The following is an 18,664-nucleotide window of genomic DNA, read 5'->3' on the forward strand; positions in this document are numbered from 1 at the left end:
TAGTGCTGACTGCATGCACACTGTGAGGTAATTTGTCATAAAACTCCGGCTCTTCCCACAGAGGAAGCTGACCAGACTGAATCAACCACGACGGAGGAGTCAGCCATGAGTGAGGAGCTCAGCCAGTCTGAGGAGGAGCAGGAGGAAGAGAGGTAGAGTAATAGATATATATCAGTGTGTTAATGGGAGTGGTAGAGTAATAGATATCTATCAGTGTGTTAATGGGAGTGGTAGAGTAATAGATATCTATCAGTGTGTTAATGGGAGAGGTAGAGTAATAGATATATATCAGTGTGTTAATGGGAGTGGTAGAGTAATAGATATATATCAGTGTGTTAATGGGAGAGGTAGAGTAATAGATATATATCAGTGTGTTAATGGGCGTGGTAGAGTAATAGATATCTATCAGTGTGTTAATGGGCGAGGTAGAGTAATAGATATATATCAGTGTGTTAATGGGAGTGGTAGAGTAATAGATATATATCAGTGTGTTAATGGGAGTGGTAGAGTAATAGATATCTATCAGTGTGTTAATGGGCGTGGTAGAGTAATAGATATATATCAGTGTGTTAATGGGAGAGGTAGAGTAATAGGTATCTATCAGTGTGTTAATGGGAGAGGTAGAGTAATAGATATCTATCAGTGTGTTAATGGGAGAGGTAGAGTAATAGATATATATCAGTGTGTTAATGGGCGTGGTAGAGTAATAGATATATATCAGTGTGTTAATGGGAGTGGTAGAGTAATAGATATCTATCAGTGTGTTAATGGGAGAGGTAGAGTAATAGATATCTATCAGTGTGTTAATGGGAGAGGTAGAGTAATAGATATCTATCAGTGTGTTAATGGGCGTGGTAGAGTAATAGATATATATCAGTGTGTTAATGGGAGAGGTAGAGTAATAGATATATATCAGTGTGTTAATGGGAGAGGTAGAGTAATAGATATCTATCAGTGTGTTAATGGGAGTGGTAGAGTAATAGATATATATCAGTGTGTTAATGGGAGTGGTAGAGTAATAGATATCTATCAGTGTGTTAATGGGAGAGGTAGAGTAATAGATATCTATCAGTGTGTTAATGGGAGTGGTAGAGTAATAGATATCTATCAGTGTGTTAATGGGAGAGGTAGAGTAATAGATATCTATCAGTGTGTTAATGGGAGAGGTAGAGTAATAGATATCTATCAGTGTGTTAATGGGAGAGGTAGAGTAATAGATATCTATCAGTGTGTTAATGGGAGTGGTAGAGTAATAGATATCTATCAGTGTGTTAATGGGCGTGGTAGAGTAATAGATATATATCAGTGTGTTAATGGGAGTGGTAGAGTAATAGATATATATCAGTGTGTTAATGGGAGTGGTAGAGTAATAGATATATATCAGTGTGTTAATGGGAGAGGTAGAGTAATAGATATCTATCAGTGTGTTAATGGGAGAGGTAGAGTAATAGATATATATCAGTGTGTTAATGGGAGAGGTAGAGTAATAGATATCTATCAGTGTGTTAATGGGAGAGGTAGAGTAATAGGTATCTATCAGTGTGTTAATGGGAGAGGTAGAGTAATAGATATCTATCAGTGTGTTAATGGGAGTGGTAGAGTAATAGATATCTATCAGTGTGTTAATGGGAGAGGTAGAGTAATAGATATATATCAGTGTGTTAATGGGAGAGGTAGAGTAATAGATATCTATCAGTGTGTTAATGGGAGAGGTAGAGTAATAGATATCTATCAGTGTGTTAATGGGAGTGGTAGAGTAATAGATATCTATCAGTGTGTTAATGGGAGAGGTAGAGTAATAGATATATATCAGTGTGTTAATGGGAGAGGTAGAGTAATAGATATCTATCAGTGTGTTAATGGGAGAGGTAGAGTAATAGATATATATCAGTGTGTTAATGGGAGAGGTAGAGTAATAGATATCTATCAGTGTGTTAATGGGAGAGGTAGAGTAATAGGTATCTATCAGTGTGTTAATGGGAGAGGTAGAGTAATAGATATCTATCAGTGTGTTAATGGGAGTGGTAGAGTAATAGATATCTATCAGTGTGTTAATGGGAGAGGTAGAGTAATAGATATATATCAGTGTGTTAATGGGAGAGGTAGAGTAATAGATATCTATCAGTGTGTTAATGGGCGTGGTAGAGTAATAGATATCTATCAGTGTGTTAATGGGGGTGGTAGAGTAATAGATATATATCAGTGTGTTAATGGGAGTGGTAGAGTAATAGATATATATCAGTGTGTTAATGGGAGTGGTAGAGTAATAGGTATCTATCAGTGTGTTAATGGGAGAGGTAGAGTAATAGATATCTATCAGTGTGTTAATGGGAGTGGTAGAGTAATAGATATCTATCAGTGTGTTAATGGGCGTGGTAGAGTAATAGATATCTATCAGTGTGTTAATGGGAGAGGTAGAGTAATAGATATCTATCAGTGTTTTAATGGGAGAGGTAGAGTAATAGATATATATCAGTGTGTTAATGGGAGTGGTAGAGTAATAGATATCTATCAGTGTGTTAATGGGAGTGGTAGAGTAATAGATATATATCAGTGTGTTAATGGGAGTGGTAGAGTAATAGATATCTATCAGTGTGTTAATGGGCGTGGTAGAGTAATAGATATATATCAGTGTGTTAATGGGAGAGGTAGAGTAATAGATATATATCAGTGTGTTAATGGGAGAGGTAGAGTAATAGATATATATCAGTGTGTTAATGGGAGTGGTAGAGTAATAGATATCTATCAGTGTGTTAATGGGCGTGGTAGAGTAATAGGTATCTATCAGTGTGTTAATGGGAGTGGTAGAGTAATAGATATCTATCAGTGTTTTAATGGGAGTGGTAGAGTAATAGATATCTATCAGTGTGTTAATGGGAGAGGTAGAGTAATAGATATCTATCAGTGTGTTAATGGGAGTGGTAGAGTAATAGATATATATCAGTGTGTTAATGGGAGTGGTAGAGTAATAGATATCTATCAGTGTGTTAATGGGAGTGGTAGAGTAATAGGTATCTATCAGTGTGTTAATGGGAGTGGTAGAGTAATAGATATCTATCAGTGTGTTAATGGGAGAGGTAGAGTAATAGATATCTATCAGTGTGTTAATGGGAGAGGTAGAGTAATAGATATCTATCAGTGTGTTAATGGGAGAGGTAGAGTAATAGATATCTATCAGTGTGTTAATGGGAGAGGTAGAGTAATAGATATCTATCAGTGTGTTAATGGGAGAGGTAGAGTAATAGGTATCTATCAGTGTGTTAATGGGAGAGGTAGAGTAATAGATATATATCAGTGTGTTAATGGGAGTGGTAGAGTAATAGATATCTATCAGTGTGTTAATGGGAGTGGTAGAGTAATAGATATCTATCAGTGTGTTAATGGGAGAGGTAGAGTTATAGATATCTATCAGTGTGTTAATGGGAGAGGTAGAGTAATAGATATATATCAGTGTGTTAATGGGAGTGGTAGAGTAATAGATATCTATCAGTGTGTTAATGGGAGAGGTAGAGTAATAGGTATCTATCAGTGTGTTAATGGGCGTGGTAGAGTAATAGGTATCTATCAGTGTGTTAATGGGCGTGGTAGAGTAATAGATATATATCAGTGTGTTAATGGGCGTGGTAGAGTAATAGATATATATCAGTGTGTTAATGGGAGTGGTAGAGTAATAGATATATATCAGTGTGTTAATGGGCGTGGTAGAGTAATAGATATATATCAGTGTGTTAATGGGAGTGGTAGAGTAATAGATATATATCAGTGTGTTAATGGGCGTGGTAGAGTAATAGATATATATCAGTGTGTTAATGGGAGTGGTAGAGTAATAGATATCTATCAGTGTGTTAATGGGAGAGGTAGAGTAATAGATATCTATCAGTGTGTTAATGGGAGAGGTAGAGTAATAGATATCTATCAGTGTGTTAATGGGAGAGGTAGAGTAATAGATATCTATCAGTGTGTTAATGGGAGTGGTAGAGTAATAGATATCTATCAGTGTTTTAATGGGAGAGGTAGAGTAATAGATATCTATCAGTGTGTTAATGGGAGAGGTAGAGTAATAGATATCTATCAGTGTTTTAATGGGAGTGGTAGAGTAATAGATATATATCAGTGTGTTAATGGGAGTGGTAGAGTAATAGATATATATCAGTGTGTTAATGGGAGTGGTAGAGTAATAGATATCTATCAGTGTGTTAATGGGAGAGGTAGAGTAATAGATATCTATCAGTGTGTTAATGGGAGAGGTAGAGTAATAGATATCTATCAGTGTGTTAATGGGAGTGGTAGAGTAATAGATATCTATCAGTGTTTTAATGGGAGAGGTAGAGTAATAGATATCTATCAGTGTGTTAATGGGAGTGGTAGAGTAATAGATATATATCAGTGTGTTAATGGGAGAGGTAGAGTAATAGATATCTATCAGTGTGTTAATGGGAGTGGTAGAGTAATAGATATATATCAGTGTGTTAATGGGAGTGGTAGAGTAATAGATATCTATCAGTGTTTTAATGGGAGAGGTAGAGTAATATTTATATACAGGGTTGGGTCAGATTACTTTGAAATGTACTCAGTTACTGAATACAAATTACATTGCAACTTGTAATCTAATCTGAATACTTTTTACTTCAAAATCAAACATTGAAAATATTGTACTAAAAGATGGACACAGCCACAAAAATTTCACAAATATTCCACAAAGAGTTCCACAAATATTATTTTTGCTATCTCAAGACATTTTCAATGCAAATAAAATGTATTTTACATATTCAGCATTTGCAGTTGATCAAATCAAATTACCCTTACAAAAACAGTACTGGAGTCAAATCAAATTACCCAAACAAAAACAGTACTGGAGTCAAATCAAATTACCCAAACAAAAACAGTACTGGAGACAAATCAAATCACCCAAACAAAAACAGTAATGGAGTCAAATCAAATTACCCTTACAGAAACAGTACTGGAGTCAAATCAAATCACCCAAACAAAAACAGTACTGGAGTCAAATCAAATCACCTTTACAGAAACAGTACTGGAGTCAAATCAAATCACCTAAACAAAAACAGTACTGGAGTCAAATCAAATCACCCAAACAAAAACAGTACTGGAGTCAAATCAAATCACCCTTACAGAAACAGTACTGGAGTCAAATCAAATTACCCTTACAGAAACACTACTGGAGTCAAATCAAATTACCCTTACAAAAACAGTACTGGAGTCAAATCAAATCACCCAAACAAAAACAGTACTGGAGTCAAATCAAATCACCCAAACAAAAACATTACTGGAGTCAAATCAAATCACCCTTACAGAAACAGTAATGGAGTCAAATCAAATCACCCTTACAAAAACAGTACTGGAGTCAAATCAAATTACCCTTACAAAAACAGTACTGGAGTCAAATCAAATCACCCTTACAAAAACAGTACTGGAGTCAAATCAAATTACCCTTACAAAAACAGTACTGGAGTCAAATCAAATTACCCTTACAAAAACAGTACTGGAGTCAAATCAAATCACCCAAACAAAAACAGTACTGGAGTCAAATCAAATCACCCTTACAGAAACAGTAATGGAGTCAAATCAATTCACCCTTACAGAAACAGTAATAGAGTCAAATCAAATCACCCAAACAAAAACAGTACTGGAGTCAAATCAAATTACCCTTACAAAAACAGTACTGGATTCAAATCAAATCACCCTTACAGAAACAGTACTGGAGTCAAATCAAATTACCCTTACAAAAACAGTACTGGAGTCAAATCAAATTACCCTTACAGAAACAGTACTGGAGTCAAATCAAATCACCCTTACAAAAACAGTACTGGAGTCAAATCAAATCACCCTTACAGAAACAGTACTGGAGTCAAATCAAATCACCCTTACAGAAACAGTACTGGAGTCAAATCAAATCACCCAAACAAAAACAGTACTGGAGTCAAATCAAATTACCCTTACAAAAACAGTACTGGAGTCAAATCAAATCACCCTTACAGAAACAGTACTGGAGTCAAATCAAATTACCCTTACAAAAACAGTACTGGAGTCAAATCAAATTACCCTTACAGAAACAGTACTGGAGTCAAATCAAATCACCCTTACAAAAACAGTACTGGAGTCAAATCAAATCACCCAAACAAAAACAGTACTGGAGTCAAATCAAATCACCCTTACAGAAACACTACTGGAGTCAAATCAAATCACCCAAAGAAAAACAGTACTGGAGTCAAATCAAATTACCCTTATAGAAACAGTACTGGAGTCAAATCAAATTACCCTTACAGAAACAGTACTGGAGTCAAATCAAATCACCCTTACAGAAACACTACTGGAGTCAAATCAAATCACCCAAACAAAAACAGTACTGGAGTCAAATCAAATTACCCTTACAGAAACAGTACTGGAGTCAAATCAAATTACCCTTACAGAAACAGTACTGGAGTCAAATCAAATCACCCTTACAGAAACAGTACTGGAGTCAAACTACGCAGCAAATTCTATAGTGTTAAGTCTACTCTGAGAGAGACACTAGACTGGTGTTTATTTTGTCCCAGTCTTTGCAGTGTTAATTTAACACCTCTTAAAGTGTTAATAATACAACTCAGATGCAGTGTTTAAAATAACTCTGCGCATAGTTAAAAATTAACTCTGCTTAACATCAGAATATGTTATCTACTTGCTACACTGGTTTCATAACTCTGTAGTACGAGTTTAATCTAAACTGTCTTTTGCAATTGATTCTTTTAGTGTTGAATCATGTTTTTACAGTGTCAATTCAACTCTATATTTGACACTTGCACCAGAAAATCAACCCTGAGAATTTTGCTGTATGTAATTACACATTTTTTCAAATGTAATCTGGGCTGATTATAGTAATTTATTTTTTGTAATCTGATTCCGTAATCCTGATTACATGTAATCCATTACTACCCAACCCTGAATATATATCCGTGTGTTGATGGGAGTGTTGGAGTAATATATATATCAGTGTGTTAATGGGAGTGTTGAGTAACACATTTATTTATATATATATATATACACACACATACACACACACACACACACACATACATATATATATAAAATATATGTTACTCTTAAGAAATGATGGCTGAAACTGCAAGACTGAATTTGAATTGAATTAACTAGCTGACTTGATTGAACCTCTTCTCTCATTCTTATTCTTAGTCAAAAAACAAACAAAACCAAAAGAACGTAGAACATCTTAGAGATTGAACCTTGTGAGGATAAACAAATTTTGTAGTTGCACTCTGATATGAGCCAGGTTACATCTTAAAAGAAAACCAAACAAACAAAAAAACACCTGATAACTGTAGAGTCAGTGGAATGTTGTCTGAGGTTTGGTTTGTGTGTGGTTGTCAGTGGCAGGTTGTCTGAGGTTTGGTTTGTGTGTGGTTGTCTGAGGTTTGGTTTGTGTGTGGTTGTCTGAGGTTTGGTTTATGTGTGGTTGTCAGTGGCAGGTTGTCTGAGGTTTGGTTTGTGTGTGGTTGTCAGTGGCAGGTTGTCTGAGGTTTGGTTTGTGTGTGGTTGTCTGAGGTTTGGTTTGTGTGTGGTTGTCTGAGGTTTGGTTTATGTGTGGTTGTCAGTGGCAGGTTGTCTGAGGTTTGGTTTATGTGTGGTTGTCAGTGGCAGGTTGTCTGAGGTTTGGTTTGTGTGTGGTTGTCTGAGGTTTGGTTTGTGTGTGGCTGTGCTAACTCGTAGGCACTGGTGGAGATGTTCATTAGTCTATCAGTTTCTCTGTTAATTTTTTATGATACTCATGGTAGAGAGGCAAGAGCTGCAGAAGACTGTTTAGCTGATCATTGTGAGAAGATACAAAGCATTTTATGCAAACCCATATTCAAATGGGCTATATAAAAGGCCATTGTATTGACAGTTGTCTCTGCATTTAAAACTGAAACATCCAAAACACTCTGCTGGCTAGATCTGTCCTGCTCCCTACTCTAAACCCCTGCATTACAGCACTTGTGTGTCTTAGCTGGTATTCTGTAGTGTTTTCTGCTTGTGTTTTATACCTGGTATTTTGTAAATGTTTTGCGACTGTGTTTTGTGTCAGTTACTTTGTAAATGTTATAAAACTAGATGTGATTATGTAAGTGGTACAGCTAGATTTGATTTTGTAAAGGTTTTAGGGTTAGATGTGATTTAGTAAGTGTTACGGTGTTGGCTGTGATTTTGTAAATGTTATAGTTTCTGTGTTTGTCAGCTGAGATGTTGTAAATGTTGATGTTGTTGTAATGTTATGTTAATGTTGTAAATGTGATTGCGTTGGCTGTGATTTTGTACACATTAGAGTATCTGTGTTTGTTAGCTTCAGGTCCAATAAGGAGACGCGGACTTGCCAGCAGAAGGAACAAAATCACGACCCCCCTACACAGGTGTCATAGCTCATTTATACCATCAAAACTTTGACTTCCTCATTGTGTGTGTGTTTCTGTGTGGGTAAAAACTCATTCTCTGTGTTTATGTATTTGTGTGTGTGTGTGTGTGTGTGTGTATGTAAAGTTCATGATACGTCATTCTGTGTTTTTATGTGGGTTTGGGTAAAACTCTGGTAACCTCTGTATGTCTGTGTGTGTGTTTGGGTAACACTGGTCTCTGCTATGTCTTTGTCTGTGGGTACAGCTCGTGTAAACTCACTCTGTGAGCAGATGTAAAGTTGAATATACATAGACGTGGATGTAGATGTAGATTTTATGTAGTGTAACTCACATTAACAGTGAGGTTCTGTGTTTGTCTGTACTTCAGATGACTGTGTGAGCAGCTCTCTGAGTCATTCACTAATGACATTTGGTGATGTACCTGTGTTAGTCTCATGTCTCTTTACATGTCTCTGTGTGTTTTAAGGGTTTGTCAAAGGGACGGAGACAAATCCGCGCCATCCTGGAGGAGAGCCAGTTGGCTGCCGAGACCCAGCAGGCACTGAGGGAGGAGGAGGAGCGCAGGAAGCGACTGGCACAGAGAGAGGAAGAGGAGAGGAGAGAGAGGGACGCCCATAGTGATCCTGAGGTACACCATTTTGTACATATTGACAAAGCCTTGCTCTCCAGTGTCCCAGCTTTGCCACTGTTACTGCTCTAATGGACGCGTTCCCACACGCATATCGTCCAATCAAGTTTCAAGTTTATTTAGAGCCCAGTATCACTGTTTACATTCTGAAAGGGCTTTACAGGCCACAACAATCAAAATCAAAACAGGATGGCACCCCCTGACTTAATCCTCATAGCGGGCAAGAAAAAAACTCTCCAAAAACCCAAAAGGGAAATGGGAAAATGGGAGAAATCTTGAGAAGGACCATAGAGAGAGGAGACCCCTTCTTGGCCAGACAGGTGTGCAATAGATGCTGACCCAGCGGGCAATTACAATTTCAAAGAAATACAGAGCATAAACAAAGGGGATGGTGATGCTGACAAGAGGCTGACAGGGGGATGAAAGATGATAACACCAGGATGGATCAGTCCAGAGGGCAGGAGGAGTCAGGATCACTGGTATCTCAGGGGTAGCACATGTGGCTTGAGAGAGAGAGAGAGAGAGAGAGAGACATTGTTAGATGTTCATTTCCACATAATGGTTAAGAGAAAATGTGCATCGTGTGCTGAGCGCAGGCAGGGACTCCAGCAAGACTAGCTATTTCAGCATAGCTATAAGTGAGAGCTAGAAGGTAATACGGACATGAGGGCACTATGGGACACAAGGCGGCCACCCACTCCACCCTCAACAAACCTGAGTGAACGTGTCAGAGTGGGGGGGCGACAGCATCCAAACATCCCAGTTCACCAAACATTCTATGCCCTCCAGATCTGCTCCTTTATCTAGTAAAGAGCTGTTAACAAAAGGCTTGGCTAAACAGATACATTTTCAGCCTTGACTTAAACATAGAGACTGTGTCTGAGTCTCCAACATTAATTGGGAGGCTGTTCCATAACTGTGGGGCTCTGTAAGAGAAGGCTCTGCCCCCTGCTGTAGCCTTCACAACTGGAGGTACCAACAAATGGCCTGCATCTTTTGGTCTAAGTAGGCGTGGTGGATCATAAGAGACCAGGAGTTCGCTCAGGTACTGTGGCACAAGACTATTTAGTGCTCTATAGGTTAATAGTGAGATTTTATAATCAATGCTAGATTTTACTGGGAGCCAGCGCAGTGTGAATAAGATAGGAGTGATGTGGTCATATCGTTTGATTCTAGTAAGAACTCTGGCTGCTGCATTCTGAACTAACTGCAGCTTATTTATACACCTATTACAACATTCAGACTGTAAGGCATTACAGTAGTCTAACCTAGAGGTCATTAAAGCATGAACTAGTTTTTAAGCATCATGAAATGACAATGCGTTTCTTATCCTGTTAATATTTCTAAGATGAAAGAGGGCTATCCTGGTAATGTTATCTACATGAGCTTCAAATGAAGGACTGGAGTTAATAAGTACACCAAGGTCTTTTACTGCTGCACATGATGAAAAAGAAAGGCCATCCAGAGTTACTATGTGATCGGAAAGCTTACTCCTAGCTGCACGTGATCCTAGTACAAGTACTTCTGTCTTGTCAGGGTTAAGTGAGAGGAAATTAGTAAGCATCCAGTGCCACATTCCTCAATTTTGTTAAGCTGGTGTCTGTCGTCTGGCTTCGCTGAGACATACAACTGTGTGTCATCAGCATAGCAGTGGAAGCTAATACCATGTTTACGAATAATCTTACATAGCATATATAAAGAAAAAAGCAGTGGGCCTAAAACAGAACCTTGGAGAACTCCAAACTTTACCTCAGTATGTGTAGAGAAGTCACCATTTACATCAACAAACTGGTAACGATCAGTCAAGTAGGACCTAAGCCATAAGAGGGCCTTTCCCTTTACTCCAACAACATTTTCTAGTCTATCAAGGAGAATAGTATGATCTATGGTGTCAAAGGCTGCACTTAAGGTCAAGCAACAAGCAAGGAGACACAACCCTGATCAGAGGCCAGTAATAGGTCATTTGCAACTTTAACCAGTGCTGTCTCTGTGCTATGATGAGGCCTAAATCCTGACTGATACATTTCATGAATGTTATTCTTATGTAGGTATGAGCATAACTGCTGTGCTACAGCCTTCTCTAGGATCTTGGAGACAAAAGAGAGGTTAGATATTGGCCTGTAGTTGGACAACGAACAGGGGTCAAGGTCAGGTTTTTTAATTAGGGGTTTGATAACTGCTAGTTTAAAGGATTTAGGAACGTAGCCAGTGCTAAGGGAGGAACTGATTATTTTTAGAAGAGGTTCGATGACTACTCGTAGTACCTGTTTGAGGAAACGTGTAGGTAAGGGATCTAATACACAAGTTGGTGATTTTGATGAAGAAATTAGTGAGGTTAATTCGGTCGCTTGAAGGGGAGTAAACATTCTAATCGCTGATCTGATATAGTTATATTGTTATCTACAGTGTTAGTTATCCGATCATCTGGTTTTAAATCTGGTTCAAAATCAGATCATGAATTGCTGTGGAGTTGAGTGATGCGCTGAGGTTCTGCAGTGGGTTCTAATGGTGTGTGGAAAACTGCAGGCTGCTCCATGTTCTGCTCGCATACAAGGCTTTTATCGTCTAGTAACCAGATGTTCATGGGTTTGAATCCCAGGTGTAAGTGTTGACCACTGATTTGACCGTGAGAAAAAGCACTTAACTCCATGGTCAGTGCACAGGCCCGTTAGCCCTGTGACACAGAGAGGAATGATTGGAGATTTAAAGGAAAATGAACGAATTTAAATCAGTCCATACCCTAGGCTCTCACCATGTGATACCGTATATCATTATGTTTTCAATATGCTAGTGTATGACAGGAAACAAATTGGCCCAAACTTTGTAATGCGTTTACCAGCAGCTGTGTTGTACATGAATGGGTACTGTTTCAACAGTGGTGGTGACAATGCATAGGCTCCATGGTAACAGTTGTGATGGAGATGTATGGGTACCATCTATTTGGTAGTGGTGGTATTTGGGTCCCTTGGTTAAAGACAATGTAATGGTATTTGTCATTGTATAATTGCGTAATTTTACAATGGAATTGATGTTACGTTCTCTACAGGTGCAGCTGATTTCTGTGTCCAAAGGCCCTGCCCCCCTGATTCTGGAACACCAAAAAGACACCCATGTACCACTGGTGGAGGTGCACCCTCACCTGGTCAGCAAACTCAAACTCCATCAGAGAGAGGGTTAGTACACACACGCCCCATCAGAGAGAGGGTTAGTACACACACGCGCGTCCCATCAGAGAGAGGGTTAGTACACACACATGCCCCATCAGAGAGAGGGTTAGTACACACGCATGCCCCATCAGAGAGTGGGTTAGTACGCACACACACACACGCCCCATCAGAGAGAGAGGTTTAGTACACACACACACGCCTCATCAGAGAGAGAAGGTTAGTACTGTAATGAGTGTTTGTGTGTTTGTGGGTGCAATGAGTGTCTGTGTGTTTGTGTGTTTGTGGGTGTAATGAGTGTCTGTGTGTTTGTGGGTGTAATGAGTGTCTGTGTGTTTGTGGGTGTAATGAGTGTCTGTGTGTTTGTGGGTGTAATGAGTGTCTGTGTGTCTGTGTGTTTGTGGGTGTAATGCGTGTCTGTGTGTTTGTGTGTTTGTGTGTGTAATGAGTGTCTGTGTGTTTGTGGGTGTAATGAGTGTTTGTGGGTGTAATGTGTGTCTGTGTGTTTGTGTGTGTAATGTGTGTCTGTGTTTGTGGGTGTAATGTGTGTCTGTGTTTGTGGGTGTAATGAGTGTCTGTGTGTTTGTGGGTGTAATGAGTGTCTGTGTGTTTGTGGGTGTAATGAGTGTCTGTGTGTCTGTGTGTTTGTGTGTTTGTGGGTGTAATGAGTGTCTGTGTGTTTGTGGGTGTAATGAGTGTCTGTGTGTTTGTGGGTGTAATGAGTGTTTGTGTGTTTGTGGGTGTAATGAGTGTTTGTGTGTTTGTGGGTGTAATGAGTGTCTGTGTGTTTGTGTGTGTAATGAGTGTCTGTGTGTTTGTGGGTGTAATGAGTGTTTGTGTGTTTGTGGGTGTAATGAGTGTCTGTGTGTTTGTGTGTTTGTGGGTGTAATGAGTGTCTGTGTGTTTGTGGGTGTAATGAGTGTTTGTGTGTTTGTGGGTGTAATGAGTGTCTGTGTGTTTGTGGGTGTAATGAGTGTCTGTGTGTTTGTGGGTGTAATGAGTGTTTGTGTGTTTGTGGGTGTAATGAGTGTTTGTGTGGTTGTGGGTGTAGTGAGTGTTTGTGTGGTTGTGGGTGTAGTGAGTGTCTGTGTGTTTGTGGGTGTAGGGGTGCTGATAACTCTGTGTTTGTAATGTGTGTGTGTGTTTGCAGGCGTGCGGTTCATGTGGAACTGCTGTTGTGAGTCTGTGCAGAAGGTGAAGACATCAGTTGGATCTGGCTGTATTTTGGCACACTGCATGGGGCTGGGCAAAACCCTCCAGGTGAGACAGACAACATACACCTCAAACCCAATTTATACTTCTGCATCGAATCTACACCTACACCCACACCTGACGTGAGACAGACAACATACACCTCAAACCCAATTTATACTTCTGCGTCGAATCTACACCCACGCCTACGCCTGACGCGCTCCTCCCTAGAAATGCAATTACGCGTCGCTGCGATGCGTGTGGAAGCAGACCGCTTAGTAACATCACCCTCCTTCTGCTCAGTCGGTTCAGTGGTCGTACACACCATCTCCTCCGATGACTTCTCTCTTTTCTGTGTTACAGTAATTTCAGTTAAAGTAACTGTTGCTCAACATTTATTAGCTCCAACTCCAACATGACCCGCTCAGTTTCAGTCGCGAAAATGGCAAAATGGTGAACTGATCGCTCATTATTTTGAGAGCTCCGTTTGTTTGTCCCCCAAAGTTTAGAAACTGGTCCTTCTTCTGAACGCAGAACTTATTTTACAGATATTGCTGTGCAATGACTGAATTCCGACTTTTTATTCAACATTACTCCATCGTTTGTAATGCACGAGGAAATCAACACAGTGGCATAGACATCTCACCGCAAACTAATGTTCTGAAGGTTTCATTACAGAGCGACGCAGACACACCAACACACAAGTATAAATGCTCACAACGGTGTAGGTCACTCGTGTAGGCTCCGCGTAGGCTCTGTGTAGAGACTACACAGAAGTATAAATCGGCCTTTACACGCAAAGACGACACACCCCATTCACACAGACAGAGACATGCTGTTCTCAGACAGACAAACTATGTTGACAGACGGATGTTTTTACAGTTAAAGAGGTGCAGTAAATGTACATTTGAATGCATGTGACAGTACTGACTAGCTCTGACAGAGAGAGAATGCTATGGAGGAGAATGGGAAGAGCAGGTGTGTGTGTCTGTCTGTGTGTGTGTGTGTGTGTGTTTACACTTCATTAATGATTGAAAAGGTTAAACCTATGGTGTTCAGCATCAGTTTGTTGACACATGGTTTTCTTTGTGTGTATGTGTGTTTATTTGTCTGTGTGTGTTTGTTTATATACCTGTGTGTGTGTGTGTGTGTGTGTGTTTTAGGTGGTGACGTTCCTTCACACGGTGTTGCTGTGTGAGAAGCTGGGGTTTAAGACGGCTCTGGTCCTGTGTCCACTCAACACTGTACTGAACTGGCTCAGTGAATTCCACAAATGGCAGCAAGGAATGAGAGGACCAACACTGATGGTATTCACACACACACGCACACACACACGCACACACACACACACACAGTCACGCAAGCACGCGCGCACACACAAATCATTTGTGTGTCTCATACACGCACACATGTGCGCATGGTGGAGTTACCAGACCAGTGGAGAGTGTGTGTAGAATTTTGAATTGTGTTTGAATGCCTGTCATCTGATCAGCGCTCACCCCCCCCCCCCCCCCCTCTCTCTCTCTCTCTCTGTCCCTCTCTCTCTCTCTCTCTCTCTCTCTCTCTGTCCCTCTCTCTCTCTCTCTCTCTCTCTCTCTGTCCCTCTCTCTCTCTCTCTCTCTCTCTCTCTCTGTCCCTCTCTCTCTCTCTCTGTCCCTCTCTCTCTTTCTCTCTCTATCACTTTCTCTCTCTTTCTCTCTCTCTCTCTCTCTCTCTCTCTCTCTCTCTCTCTCTGACACACACACACGTGCGCGCGCGTGCAGGTGATGGTGCTGGACAGAGGGAAGGTGACTGGTGGTCGTGCTAAGACTCTGGCTCTGTGGCAGAGAAGTGGTGGAGTGATTATAATGGGTTATGAGATGTTCCGGAACCTCACTCATGGCAACAGCAAAAAGTCCCAAACCCACAGGGACACTTTTCGTGCCGCTCTCTTAAACCCAGGTATGTCATTACGATTCCTGCATTCACACTCACAAATTCTGCTACACACATTCACACTGCCAAATACTGCTCCACACTCACTCTACTGAATACTACTGCACATTCACACTGCCAAATACTACTCCACACTCACTCTACTGAATACTACTGCACATTCGCACTGCCAAATACTGCTCCACACTCACTCTACTGAATACTACTGCACATTCACACTGCCAAATACTGCTCCACACTCACTCTACTGAATACTACTGCACATTCACACTGCCAAATACTGCTCCACACTCACTCTACTGAATACTACTGCACATTCACACTGCCAAATACTGCTCCACACTCACTCTACTGAATACTACTGCACATTCACACTGCCAAATACTGCTCCACACTCACTCTACTGAATACTACTGCACATTCGCACTGCCAAATACTGCTCCACACTCACTGTACTGAATACTACTGCACATTCACACTGCCAAATACTGCTCCACACTCACTCTACTGAATACTACTGCACATTCACACTGCCAAATACTGCTCCACACTTACTCTACTGAATACTACTGCACATTCACACTGCCAAATACTGCTCCACACTTACTCTACTGAATACTACTGCACATTCACACTGCCAAATACTACTCCACACTCACTGTACTAAATACTGCACACCCTATACCCAAAAAGGTTTGTTTGCATGTTCTTATATAGACCACTGTTTTGGGGTGTTGCTGGCAGTCTAAATGTAAAGTATGTGTGTGTATGTGTGTGTGTGTGTGTGTTTCAGGGCCTGATTTTGTGGTGTGTGATGAAGGACACGTGCTGAAGAATGAGATGTCGGTCATTTCTCAGGCTATGAGCACCATCCGCACACGCCGGCGAATCATACTGACGGGAACTCCCTTACAGAACAACCTGAGCGAGTGTAACTGTCTTTTCATCCATCTCTCCTCTCCTCTGTCACTGATCCTCCTCTCCTCCCTCCATTCCCTCACCCAGACCTTTACTGGACCTATAGACAGTCCAGGGTGTCTATCTGAAGTCTATAGAAAGACTGTAGTGTGTGTAGAACTGCACAGCGGACAGACTAAACATTCTTCACATTATCTTCTGTTAGTGTTAGGAGTTCCTGCCTGAGTTATGTCTTGTCTATACACAATAATCCACATTCAGCTGTAAAACGGTAACATACTGTGTTTTAGATCACTGCATGGTAAACTTCATTAAGGAGAACCTGCTGGGTTCCTTGAGAGAGTTCCGGAATCGTTTTATGAACCCGATCCAAAATGGACAGTGTGCTGACTCCACCCCTGCTGATGTCCAGCTGATGAAGAACAGAGCGCATGTCCTCCACTCACTGCTGGCAGGGTGTGTCCAGGTCAGAGGTCACGACAAGTGAAGGCCTGTGTGTGTGTGTGTGTGTGTTGTGTATATGTGTCCGTGTGTGTGTCTGCGTGAATGAGTGTGTGTTTTGTTATATGTGTGTGCATGCGTGCGTCTGTGTGTATGTGTATGCATCCTTGTGTGTGTGTTTGTGTGTGTAGGCGTCTGTGTGTGTGTATGCATCCGTGTGTGTGTGTTTGTTTGTGTAGGCGCCTGTGTGTGTGTGTTTGTGTGTGTAGGCACCTGTGTGGGTGTGTGTGTGTGTGTGTGTGTGTGTGTGTGTGTGTTTGTCTGTGTAGGCATCCGTGTGTGTGTGTGTGTGTGCGCGTCTGTGTTTGTGTGTGCGCGTCTGTGTTTGTGTGTGCGCGTCTGTGTTTGTGTGTGTGCGTCTGCGTGTGTGTGTGCTTGTGTGTGTGTGTGTGACTGTGTAGGCGTCCGTGTGGGTGTAAGCGTGTGTGCGTCTGTGTTTGTGTGTTTGTGTGTGTGTGTGTGTGTGTCTGTGTGTGTGTGTGTGTAGGCGTCTGTGTGGGTGTGAGCGTGTGTGCGTCTGTGTTTGTGTGTGTGTATGTGTCCGTGTGTGTGTGTAAGCCATACTGTTGAGAGAGCTGATGTGTGTTTTTGTTTGTGTAGAGGCGGGATTACTCTGTTCTGACACAGTTCTTGCCACCCAAACACGAGTATGTTCTGGCAGTAAGGATGACTCCTCTACAGTGCCAGTTATACACACACTACTTAAAGAATTACACCGGTGAGTCTCTCTCTCTCTCTCACACACACACACACACACACACACACACAGACACACACACACACACACACACACACACACACAGACACACACACACACACACACACACACAGACACACACAGACACTACCTACAGACTGAGTCTTTCTCTAATTCTCATACCCACACAACCAAACAGTGATACTTTTCATTTTTCTCACCATAAATGTTTGTGTGTGTTTGTGTGTGTTTGTGTGTGTTTGTGCGTGTTTGTGCGTGCATGTGTGTGTTTGTGCGTGCATGTGTGTGTTTGTGTGTGTTTGTGTGTGTTTGTGCGTGTTTGTGCGTGCATGTGTGTGTGTACGTGTGTAATGCGTAGGTCAGTGTGGAGTTAGGAGCCTGTTCCAGGATGTGCAGCTTCTCAGTCAAATCTGGACTCATCCATGGTGTCTGCAGCTGGCCTACAGGAACAAAGAGGTACACACACACACACACACACACACAGAGCTGGCCTACAGGAACAAAGAGATACACACACTCACACACACACAGAGCTGGCCTACAGGAATAAAGAGGTACTCACACACACACATACTCACTCACACACACTCACATACACACACACACACAGAGCTGGCCTACAGGAACAAAGAGGTACATACACACACACTCTCACACACACACATACACACACTCACACACACACACATAGCTGGCCTCCAGGAACAAAGAGGTACACACACACTCACACACTCTCTTACACACATACACACGCTCACACACACACACAGCTGGCCAACAGGAACAAAGAAGTGCACACACACACAGAGCTGGTCTATAGGAACAAAGAGGTTCACACTCACTCATACACTCACACTCACTCTCTCACACACACACACACACACACACACACACACACACACACACACACACAGCTGGCCTATAGGAGCAAAGAGAGCAAGGTTCACTCTCATGCAGAGTACAGAGTATGTTAAGCTGGAGCACATTAGAATATGGAGTTTAAATAGAGAAACAGTTGAATGTCATGGTGTTTTGCTCAGGGTCTTGAGTGACAGGACTTTGTCCTTCATAACCCATTTCATATGCCTTTCTCCCTCCCTCTTTTATACATGTCTGGTTCTTCTACAGGGTGGGAGAGACAATCCTGCCCGTGTTACCAAGGACATGAGGAAGTACTTTGTCAAAGAGTATGCTTGTCACATTTTAT

At 41.2% G+C, this 18,664-nt stretch overlaps 1 protein-coding gene across 1 annotated transcript in view; it reads left to right on the plus strand.

The window, feature by feature from the left end:
- Positions 1 to 18,664, plus strand: part of atrxl (ATRX chromatin remodeler, like) — a 47,208-nt gene that overhangs the window by 19,290 nt on the left and 9,254 nt on the right. The window contains exons 16-25 of the mRNA XM_030792302.1: positions 8,869 to 9,030; positions 12,077 to 12,203; positions 13,345 to 13,454; positions 14,549 to 14,692; positions 15,149 to 15,326; positions 16,114 to 16,251; positions 16,529 to 16,704; positions 17,340 to 17,457; positions 17,816 to 17,913; positions 18,586 to 18,644. Coding sequence (XP_030648162.1) covers positions 8,869 to 9,030; positions 12,077 to 12,203; positions 13,345 to 13,454; positions 14,549 to 14,692; positions 15,149 to 15,326; positions 16,114 to 16,251; positions 16,529 to 16,704; positions 17,340 to 17,457; positions 17,816 to 17,913; positions 18,586 to 18,644 — 1,310 coding nt within the window. The remainder of the gene's footprint in view (positions 1 to 8,868; positions 9,031 to 12,076; positions 12,204 to 13,344; positions 13,455 to 14,548; positions 14,693 to 15,148; positions 15,327 to 16,113; positions 16,252 to 16,528; positions 16,705 to 17,339; positions 17,458 to 17,815; positions 17,914 to 18,585; positions 18,645 to 18,664) is intronic.

Source organism: Chanos chanos, chromosome 15 (assembly GCF_902362185.1).
Source record: "Chanos chanos chromosome 15, fChaCha1.1, whole genome shotgun sequence".
Classification (NCBI taxonomy): domain Eukaryota; kingdom Metazoa; phylum Chordata; class Actinopteri; order Gonorynchiformes; family Chanidae; genus Chanos; species Chanos chanos.